Source organism: Teleopsis dalmanni, chromosome 1, assembly GCF_002237135.1.
Source record: "Teleopsis dalmanni isolate 2A chromosome 1, ASM223713v2, whole genome shotgun sequence".
Classification (NCBI taxonomy): Eukaryota; Metazoa; Arthropoda; class Insecta; order Diptera; family Diopsidae; genus Teleopsis; species Teleopsis dalmanni.
This window is the reverse complement of record NC_051846.1, coordinates 158163904-158176192: the sequence shown is the minus strand read 5'-3', so window position 1 is coordinate 158176192 and position 12289 is coordinate 158163904. Positions and strand designations below refer to the sequence as shown.

At 27.5% G+C, this 12289-nt stretch overlaps 1 protein-coding gene across 1 annotated transcript in view; it reads right to left on the bottom strand.

Annotated features, from left to right (window-relative positions):
- LOC119666544 (regulating synaptic membrane exocytosis protein 2-like) overlaps window positions 1-3067 on the bottom strand; it is a 49463-nt gene extending 46396 nt beyond the window's left edge. The window contains exon 1 of the mRNA XM_038075826.1: window positions 2950-3067. Coding sequence (XP_037931754.1) covers window positions 2950-3067 — 118 coding nt within the window. The remainder of the gene's footprint in view (window positions 1-2949) is intronic.
- Between the last annotated feature and the right edge of the window lie 9222 nt (window positions 3068-12289).

The following is a 12289-nucleotide window of genomic DNA, read 5'->3' as shown; positions in this document are numbered from 1 at the left end:
AGTGCTTTTGTATCTCACTAAATGCTTGCTTTTTTTTAATTGCCAAAGTAAGACCAATTTGCTAATCTTCCCCTTTGAATATGGCACTGAAAACAAGTTTATGTATTTTGTTATATTAAAAATGAAAGTAAATATTACAAATTTATTGTTGAAACGTAGTTCAAATTTTAATATATTGTTTAGACCTTGCCTTTACATACGAAATTCAAAATCATTTAATGTCTTCTGCGGGATATTTAAGAATTCTTTTTAAGGTCATTTCTGCTAATTTACAATTAATCAATAGCTTGGCAATATCTTGACGATTTTTTCTCAAGTTATCTTTAAACGTTCGGTTTCAGGATTGCCCGCATAAAAATAACTTTTTTTGTCAACACATAAAAAAGCTATAGTACTGACAGTCGTTTACTTTTTGATAATACACCTCAAATCAAAAATCGAAAAAATTTAATTCTGGGATTGTTTATGAAGACAGTTGTTCATCCAAACACAATATATTCTTCGAATGTGAGCTTTAAAGAAGAATGAAATAGATCATCTAATCTAAGCGCAACTAAAAGAAACTTTATCAATAACAGTGAAAGCAGCAAACTATCGAATAATTAGATATTAAAGTACCTTAGCTTTTGTTATAAGATACCACTTGGAAAGGTTGAATAAAATTTTAGAACATTAAAAAGTTTGACTGCGGAGTATCTCAATAACTAAAAGATAAGTTTTTTTTCTTTAACTCGGATGGAAAAAGAATGAAGAATCGTCTAAACAATTTGAATTTTATAAGACTTATTGTTATTGATCCAAATTAGCCTTTTTAGATTAAATTAGATCAACATAAACTTAGTAGTACCGAATAAGAGAAGTTTTTTAGCTGCATAGTAAAAACGCTGACGTTTTTCTATTGTCTCTTTAGGTATTCTACAGCATGGATTTCAATGATATGAACATCAGACTAAAAAATTGTGAACAAATTTTTCATTTGGTCTTTAAGTTGAATCTAGACTTTTGGGCGCTAGCATCATTTTCCAGCCTTAAACTATTGTTTCACTTGTGAATCTCTTTCGCTTCTTTTTACTTGTTGAATAACATACCTACTACATAATAGAGGCATTATAAAATATGCTTTTGAATAAAGTAATTGAATACAAAACTTAGTTTCAAATTTTAAATTCGCTTTTTGTACTATTATTAATTTTAAAATAAAGATGAAAAGAATTTATTTGTTCTATACTGAAATATTCCTTGAAACAAAAAGTTTCAAAAGAAGTTTTTATTTAAAAAAAAACACTAAAACTAAAGAAAATCAAGAAAATCAGTACAAACATTTTGTTGGTATTATTGTAAAAGTGAATTTTCGGATTAACGCTGCATAATAAAATAGTTTTAAATGTATTTACTTAGAAATGTTTGCTATGTTAGCACATAAACCAATCTTTTATTTTACTTTTTCATTTTAAAAACATGTTCTATTCCTTAATAGTAAAAAGTTATAGAAACTAAGAAACAAAAACTTTTAAAAATTTATTATATTGCTTTTTAACTTTTTTTTTTTAATTTTTGTAGTAAAGTCTCACTTCAACCCAGTCATTCTACCCTCATTACTCCAATAAAGGCAAAAACGTTGACACCCAATTAGGCTCATAAAAACTTTTTTAGTAATTTCTTCTCAAAGTTACAGTTTCCGTTAAGACCCTTAATCAAAACTTCAACAAAAGCGCATACATATTAACTTCAGCAACAAATAATAACAAACAAGAGGAATGTATATTTTTTTAAATAAAAAATAAATTCGAAAAAGGAAAATTTGGACTAGAAGACAAAGGGGAAATAATTAAAAGAATATTTTGACAGATGCTATTCAGACTTCAATGTTTTTCTTATTTTTGTAGAGTATTTTTATTATCTAATGATAAGCAAAATAATGAGGAATCAAAATGAATTGGAGCAATATGTAACGATGTACATTGATGATGTTATATCAGGAAGCAAAAAGTTGATAATTGTTACATTGAATAGTAGTCAGGATTTAAATAGTCAGGATTTCCAATAAAAGTTGCTAGTAAATTTCATATATATACATTTATGTGGATAAATAAAAAACTTCTTCTGATTTGACTTCTTATATCAACCATTAGTTTAATATAATTTATGAATAGTTACTTAAATTCAATATATTCAGTTAATTTATATCCTAACAATGCACCTGCAATTGTGTGTGTAATAAGTATAAGTATCCGAAATGATTAAAAAACAATTATAAAATATTATTACTCAATTAATATTTATATTGTTTTATTTAAAGAAAGTTCCATTGATTACAATGAAACCACGCCAGGATATTTCCTACTCACATTCTTCCTAAGCTGATTAAGGTATGATCGCAATAGTCTTAAAATACCCTTTCTTAAGTAATAATTTTAGCTTCGAGAACAAAAACAAAAAAAAAAACAGAGCCAGGACAATGAGGCAAAAATTAATTTTCAATATAATTTTTTATTTTTCTGAACGGCTTTTACTTTCAACGAGTCTATACTAATCATTATATTGTCAAAAAATATGTAAGTTCTTTGGGAAAGAATGCGATGACCGTATTTCCTTTTCAGGTTAGAAGTTAGAATATTTCTGCGTAAGTTACACCTTCCGTAAAATGTAATCAAAATCTATTATTCACCATTTTGTATTTTTAGAATTATAATTGGTGGCAAGTGTCGTGAAAAATAGGTTGGTCTATAAGGAAATGTTATGTTGGCTATGAGTAACACCTAAAGTTATGCAAGAAGAGTTTTAGCACCTATAGAGAATTATATTTAATCAACCGGGTGTTGGGAAACAAAGAAAATCAGAGACTAAGTTGGGCCCTTTTTCTGATAAAGGAAGTTATATTCAAACACATAATTTCAATTGCTACCAGCGGTTTATTTCAATGAGATATTTATCGGCGCTTCATACTACCGTGATTTGAATCTGTAATAGCAGATAACCGCATGAAACAACTTGGAGTGTACGCAAACAAATGTGTAAAAGCAGTATCACGGAGGTTCGGATTCACAGATTCGGCTGTCGTGACCATTAAGGTTGATATGCAAACTTAGGGTGGTTGCAGTAAATGGAGTGATAACAAAAAATTTAAATGGATGGAATGACTGTTTTTATTAAATTTTATTCTATGTGAAGTTATTTTTTTCAAACCCAGCAGAAATGTTTAATGGGCATCTTTTCTCACCAAGGAAAAAGTTATATCTATATAGCTATATGCCTAGCTACAAGTGGTATGTGTATTAAAGACACCCTCTTCACAGCAGGTAACCACATCAAGTAACTTTAAAGTAATTTTTTAGAAAATAAAGTTCTAAATCGTGTGTTTCACTACCGGAAAAAAATTTTTTGTTGAAGTTTTTGAAGTCATTGGTATATACGGACAAGTCAACAACGATTCGAGAAACATATACCTTAAATATGTAATTGAAAAAATTGTGAAAAATTGGAGCTATGAGATATAATATCTAAGTTATTTTTCTTAATGGCTAATTTATTTAAATCATTTTTTGTCGTTAATACCATAAATTAATCTATCGAATTATAGAATATTTTTCTTATATTTACAAATTTTGCTATACATTTCAATTAAAAATTTTACATTCCTCAAAAAAGCCTACATCTAATTAAATTACTTTAATATATTGTGATGTGCGTAATATTAAAATTTGCCAATCCAATACAAATTCAATTTAGAACATTTTATACGTTTTTAGTTAAACCCAAATCAGTTATTGAAGCACTTTAATTTTTAATTTAACAACATTTAGGCCGAAAAGTATCATAAACGCGTATACTAATTTGCAAAAAAAAAAAATGTTCGCATTTATATGGAATTTTAGCGATATTACATTTTCATTATTTATTTATTCATTTTTGGATCACCTCAATCCCATCCCGTAAACCACTTCTCTTTGTGTTATAATGCAATTTGCTGATGTTTTTATTAAGGCTATTTGAGTTTTTATAACCCAAAAGGGTCGGTTTTTATATTATATATATACATTCAGCAAATGGTAAGGATATCATTGGTTATGTACACCTTTAGTAAAAGGACATATAAGATAAAAAATTAGCTTATGTTTTTCAGCTCTTATTTGGTCAGATATTTCATAATAAATTCGTTTTTACTTTTAGTTTTTTTTCTTTTGGTCATAAAAATATACATAAAAATTTATATAAAATTTTAATAAAATTCATTCGTACTTTTTACCAAGAAATATTGTTGCATAGGGATTTTAAGCTGAAGTGGATAAAAAATCAAGGTAACTAAATCAAATTTATTTTAAGTATAAATCTTTTTATTTATTTTTTCAGGAATATGGTTTGCTATTAATGCATATATTGTGTATAATAGCACATAAAGTATTGTTAAATGGCTATAAATCAATTTGTGTGAAATATTTAATTGTATATTTAAAAGAAAATATTGGTCTGACCTATCTTTTTTTTTTGCCTTTCTTTATTCGCAAAGGTTTATTTTAGTAAATTAAAATATTTTTATAAGACGTATTTACTATATGCAGAAAAAAATATTTAAAAAGCTGTTAGTGTATATATGAAGTGTGATAAGAAAAATAAAGGGAATTTAAAATTTTTTAAAACGTTACAGTAGGTATTTATTCTTTAATGTCCTTTTCATTTTCCATCGTAGTTTCCACTTTGAGAACACTGCTGAAAAGTCTTTAGAGTTATGGTCTTGAATTTTCTCTGGAATTTCGTATTAATCTCAGGCAATAATCTCGTATTAACAAACATTCTTGCTAGAGTTTAATTTTGAGTTCCAGAAATTAAAAAATTGCATGGTGCCATGGAGAATAAGGTGTTTGTAATATTGTCTTTTAAGTGGTTTTTGTTTTAAGCATCTAAAATAGCGGTATGGTGGTGTGGTGCCCTGTTTGGACAATATGGTGTATAGTATTCAACATTACAGTAAGTTAATGTTTTAATTCGATATTAGTCGTACACATGATATTATTATATCTTTAGCAGTCTCTCAAGTGGAAATTCATTCAGTAACAAAAAAATCGTCTATATCTTATTTTGAGATTAAAATCTAATAGTTAAATATTATTTATAAAATATAATGAAATATAATTTCATTGAAATTGAAAGTATTTAAATACTTAAAAAATTTTCTGTTTATAAATATATTATACATAAAAACGAGTTCATATTTTTATATTTATTAAAAAATGTTCCATATATAAATTTTCAATTTTCGTAACGTCACAGACTCTTTCCTACTTATATGGAACACTATACGTCCTTATTGCAAATCCCTATGATTTTGCATAAAACTTACACGTATCCTGCTTGAAAATTCTTCAAAGTAAGTTAAAAATATCTAAGAAGCGTTGGCATCTTTCTTGCATGTACAATTTCTCATTATAAATATATTTATCTTCAATCAATATAACATCAACGTGTGCGCTTGATATATTTATCTACAGCCTAACTTATGAGTACCTGTGTAAATTCACAAGATACACAATGTTTGAAATTGATGGAAATCTATTGGTATTTTTTCACATATTAAAATAATATTTTTCTTATTTTTAAAGTTAACATTATATTAATATGGTATATAATATATAAAAAAGGGGGATATGCTGCTTTATAATAAAAAGTTTTATAATAAATATAATAATAATAAATTTATTGCTTATATAAAACATTTAATATATTATACTTTTAAATAAAAATAAAAGTTAAAAATAATTTTGTAAAATTTGTATATAATTTTGTATTATTTTCTTAAATGCTTTTAAAAATAGTTAAAAATAATTAAAAATAATTTAAGAAGCAAAAAAATTTTGGTCAGATATATGTATTTTTTCTTTGGCGTAAGAGTATGTTTCATTATTTATAAATCCTGATATATAAAACTAGTTTATATTTGATAAGTTTTTACACAATACGAATAATTTATTAAATTATAATGAGCACTAAAGTGCTTTAAAACAGTACTTATGCATATATTTGTTCCAAAACCTATATAATTTAAATTAAAAATTTAAGTTAGATCGTATCTTGTTAATATATATAACCTTGCTTTATTTAAATATCTTCTGGATTTTCATCGTAGTTTGCATGGAATAATACTAAATATTGAAGTAGCGAGATTATATTCACTACTGATCACATATTCATATACAGAAAAATTTAAATGGACTTTAGAGAATATGTGTAAATAAATATTTATTGTAGATACTTTCGTAAAACGGAACTTGGTACACATAATTTTAGAATTATGTTATTATTTGTGACTTTTTATAGATTAAGTTACTTAAGGAACTCAGTATTTGTGTCATCGACAAATGAATGGAAAGAACTGCGTAAAATATTTATCTTATATATATAATTCTTCTGTACGTGTGTTGACAGTGAACTCCTCCTAAACGGCTGAACCGATTTTGATGAAATTTTTTGTGTGTTTCAAGTGGATTCAAGGAAGGTTTAGATTTACAATTTGGCCCACTGGATAATGTCTTTTTAATCAATTTTTTATTTTTTTGGTATCCATATATATTTATATTAAAAATTTAAAATTTATTCATGCTTACTTTGATTTGTTTAAAAACTTTAAAAACTCTAAAATGAATCGTAAAACTGCCGTTGCATAGCTTAAGTGCATTTAAATTCCGCAGCATAATTATAAGTGAGCCAATTTTTAATCTTAAGTTATGTGGTGGTATTCCTGGTAAATCCAGCGAATTCAAAAATTCAACACAAAAAAGAAGAATTATATATATAAAGATATAAATATCGTACAAAAAACAATGCCACGTCTTCGACGGACTCGGAATTCACAATTACTCCAGAACCGTCGGTTAAATAGATCGGCAGAAAACAATGAAGATGTAAGAAACCAGGATACAATCACACGTGCTAATGAAAGTCAAGAGCAACGCAGCGATCGCCAGGAAAATTTATTGCAAAGGGAAACAACGTTCGCCGGGTCAGCTAGTATAAATATAGATTTAAAAATATGTGTGTGAAAACCAAATATAATTAATATGTAGTAAATGATTTCTTCGCAATAAAGCAGTCGAAAGTAAGAGTTTGAAACTTCGGTAAAGTCAAACTGAAGTCTTTTTGTTTTCGTTGTAGCACAGACGTTTGTTTAATTTCCTACAGGTTTTGTTTTGAAATATTTAAACGTAATTGATATTAGATTTGAATATTTTACCATACGTCCAAGAAACTTAAAAACGATATATTTTTATGACTTCAATTATTGTATTTCATTTGACAAATACCTCTCGAAAATATTTCTAATGTTTCTAACTCTGGCAAACTTGAAATTTGAAAAATATAATCAAATATTTATACATTAACTTTTCATTCCTTTTTTGTATTCATACCGGAAACATTAGTAGTTTGTGTACAATAATTTAGCTAATAAAAAAAGTACTTTTTTAAGTTATTTTACTTTTCTTTTAAATTACTCGATATAAAAACTTTCAAAGAAATTCAGAAGTCTAACTTTCAATATTAAATTGTCTGTTAATAGTCTCATTGATTTTTGCTTCACTTCACCAATCCTTAGAGAGCTGAGCTCATCGGTTATGTCAAATTCAAAAACATTTTTTCACTACGTAAATTCTTGGCCTTCTTAGCTAAATTTTATTCTCAGCTCCTTTGACAGTGAAACTACGTAAAATATGCGTGCGACTTATGTTAAGCGCTTCTCGAACGGAACCGAGTGAAATGAAAAAATCAGTTGAAATATTTTTCCTCACAGTAAGTAAAGTGGATTAGGGAAATGTAACTGGCGTTGGCGTAAGCGCTGATTTGGGTATTATCTAATGAACATTTGCGTTAAAGGAAAGGCGGAAACGGCACTAAAACGACAACTTTTGGTTGTGTAAGCAGCAAGAAAATCCTGCAACTGGCATTGCTTTTGCCTTTATTTCGTTATTTAAAGAAGTTAATGAAAAATTACGCCCATAAAGTACTCGTGCTTTCAATATTTTTTCTTTTTACTTCCTTTGCCATCATGCCTAAGCTAAAGCCTTAAAGGATGTGCTCTTATAATTTGAAGGTCTTAGGGCTCTATTTTGCATTATATTGCAATAATTTAATATATGCTCGTGTGCAAAATTTCTATTCTTTTTCTTTTTTATGATTTACATATCTTCTTTGTAAGTTCACATTTCTTTTCTCTATTGTAAGACCTTTTAATTAACCAAAATCACGTATAAAAAAAATTTCATGAAATAATATGTAATGAAAGTAAGGAAACAGGATAACAGGAAAACAGTAAACAAAATAATTTTTGCACAAAAGCTGTTAAATTCAACACTCCAGAGTAAACTCACTTATTTCCACTTAATTGAATTTTATGCTACATCATAATTTCCTCATTTGCCACACAAAAATCGCGTAAAACTCGATATGCTCAACTCGTAGCTCATAAACATATGCGTCTGTGACTACGTGCCACACCCATACACCTACGTATATCCATCCTTATGAATGCTTAAGCTTATGCAGAAACCTTCGCATGCAAAATAATATAAAAAATTCAACAGGTCCTTTATACGTTTTGCAACCGTGGCAATATCCTTCACACATGCTATCCTCTAGTTACTTTTATTTCCTTAAATCGTAATTTGCCTGGCTTGTTATGTGCTTCATCTTTTTTATTCGTTCACAGTATGCTTAACTTATTTGAAACTCATTAAGTTCGTTTTTAGTGTAATATGCAGCTCAATGTCGTAAAACTGCTGCTTCTTGTCAATTTTCAAAATATTAATCCTGAAGTATTTTGTATTGCGAACACTCGCTTCGCTTAGGACGTTTAAAACGATTAATGTTAAGTTTTGTACTTATCACAAAATCTTAGAGAAGGGGGAAGAAAAATTTATTTGCAATTCATTTTTAATTCGTTGAAGGGGATGTCTATTAACAGTAACATGTTTCAACAGTTTGACTACATTTTTGTTCATACTGTTTATTTCACCTAATCGATAGATTTAAAACACTTAAAACAAAGTTTATAGTATATAACGGGGAAGTTCATTTACGATATTTACATACGTATAACGCATGATGTCTAAGATTATGGAGCAAAGAAGAGAAAATATTTACTAAGTAGTACAGGTGCTTTCAAGAATTGTGTAACAACAATTTAGATACCTGGTTACAAGGGACATGAAAATAATGAAAAAAATACACTGTAGTCCAACAAAGAGCAGCCATTCCACTTCCCATTCCCATACAAACTGAACCATTTGATACATATCGAATAATAATTTTGAAAGGAGAGACCTGATTCATAAATTGAAAGACAGCAGCCATACAAACATCTGGAAATCTTCAAAGGGCATATTGAAAACAGGAAGGCCAATCGATTATAAACGAAATAAAAGGGATTATTTTTAAAAATTTGGTGGATGAAGTAAAACAATATGCACTCAATTAATAACTGAAATAATATATGAAAAAATTGTTTAAGTTGTCGAACGTTCCTATTGACTCTTATATAAAACTCAAAAAAAAATCTAAGCATGTATCTATGACTGAATGATTGAATAACTATTCGAAACGGATATAAACGAATTGCTATGTAAGTTCAACACAATCTCCAACAATTTTAATACATTATTCTAATAACAGAAATCAAAGGAAGCTAAATGAAACAAATAGAGCATTTATTACAACAATATATTTTTTAATTCATTTATAGGTACATTGTTTTTATAGAAAATTAGTATTTTCTTCGGTTCTTCTAAAAACTATGGCTTTTTTTATGAAATGGGTTTTCACATATAAATGGCGTAAAATATTGTGAAAATAATCGGAGTTTATTGTTTTCATCAGTTATTAAGTAATATATAAAAAAACTTTTTTTTTTGTTTTTAAAAAGGTTTCTCGAAAGCTTTAAATAAAAAAACTTATGAGTTGGTTTTTTTTATCTACATAAATAACGCAAGTATCAAAGTGTATATAGATATAAAAATAAAAATAAAAAATACAAACCGACTTATAAGTCTATTATTTAAAGATTTACAAAAACCTTTTTAAACAAAAATAATAAAAAATATAGATAATATAAAAATCGCTAACATCTCCTTTGTTGATTTCTAAGCACGAACTCGCTCTGAAACCAATCAGTCGAATTTTCTTTACTATTTAGTTTCTTTTTTGGTTTAGGACCAAGTCTCATCCATCATTATAAAGAGAAGAACAAAAACCTTTTTACTTTTTCCAAACCATTCCTGATGTCGTTGATAAAGTTGCATTATTATTGTCAGATCTTGACAAACTGTTAAGTATTGATCGTTTCATCTAGGTGTTCTCGAGTAGTTGCAGCATTAAAATGCTTATTGATATGAATTTTTATTACAGATTTTCTATCTTACTATAGATCTTCTAACTTTTTACTCACATTGTGTATGTATTTCATTTCATTTAAAGATTCTATTTAATCTCTGTCGGTCAATCGACGATTTTACTAAACATTATCGTTTTCTCATATTGTTACAGGTCTTGGATGCCCTTCATTATTCACATCATATGATTACTTTAAAACAAACCCGAACTTCTGTTTTTGAACGACCAAATTTAGTCAACATATTTACCATTTTCATATGAATTTCCAAAGCTTTTAAATATCCGATGCCAACACCTTTTCTTCTAACGAATTTAATCATTGCAAAAAGTTAAAAAATTTGTTGGAAAATATACTGATACATACGTCAATCTTAAATGGTTTGATAACAAAGAATGAATTGACAGTGTGAAAGGAAATTTTGAATATGTTCGAATGGTAAATAAAATATTTTAAATGGCGTTAAATTTTAGTTTTCACATTTAGTAATGTATAGAGTGGATGGCACCACAGAGACTTCCGCTGCAGCTGAATGTAGAACAACTTATCTAAAGTTAGGAATAGTTAGCTTAAATAACAGTAATTAGATGAGACTAAAACTGGGTTAATTTAAATACCATAGAAGGATATATAAAGGATATTCTTTTGGCTTAGTGCATAAATGGCATAAAATAAATTTAAAAAGAGTGCTTTAGTGAAGATATATATCTACATTTCATATATCTTTATATTAATACTGCAAACTTTAAAAATTGTTTAATTTTCTTCAACCGATTTAAAAATAATGTAATTTTGCTTAAGCAATGCTTCTGATAAAATTGTCCTTAAATGTAACAAATTGCAGTGCAGGGACAAATAAAGCATTTAAATACGTTGACATATTTATAGCGTACTATATATATATATATGTATATATATATATGTGATATGTTGTATATTTTTACTCCTGATGTACTTGTTGATGAAGAAGCAAAAAGGGATTCCATATATTTTTTTCAGTTTAATTTTAATTTTTTTTTATTCTTACAAATGACTGGCAAGAGAGGGGTAAACTGTTAACCCTGCCACAATAATGCACTTATGGGTTTAAATAACGAAACAAAAATTGGCACACATTCACAACGAGTTCCTTATGAAGTATATAGCCTGCCTTGTGAACATTTTTGCGCTAAACCAACTTTTCATTAAATTACTACGTATAAGGATTCACTCACAAGGATTCAACCGACAGGAAACTGTTTGAACGTGTGAGTGTGTGAGTGTGGATACTCGGATGTGTGTAAATGTGGCCATAAGTGGCTTAAATTGTATGAAAAAAATAGTTTTCCAATTTGTTGCTTGATAAGCTTTGCTTGTTGCTTTAATTAAGAATTATTCTCTGTTTTTCTTTTTATTTTTACTATATTTTCTTTTTTTAGATAATTTTTTCATCGATTTACTCTATTTTACCCTTTCTCAGTGTTGAAATTTTGTGGCATTTTAATGAAATCCTTCGAAACTTGATAATCATGGCATTAAAATGAAAACTTTTTCATACAGTTTACTTCTTTATTATTTGTTAAAAGCAAGTTGTGAAAGGGTTGTAAAGGGAAGAGGGTAGAAGATTTAACGTTTGCACTATTTTATATTTCAATATACATAGCGTGTTGAATATTTTAGTATGCATTCCACATTAATCTAATTAAAAATCTTATCTGATTTACCACTTTATAGTATATATGAATTTTTTAAAGAGATTTTTTCCATCAGGAATTTAATTAAAAAATGAATTGATTTGCTGTAGAAGCTACATATGAGTACTATAACACATGCAAGTGTACAGAGTGTTTTATTTTAAAATGCATTGAGTTCGAGAGGTTATTTGCAGGTTTCATGAACGAAAAATTTAATAATAGGGCGCTGATATTAGTTTTCAAC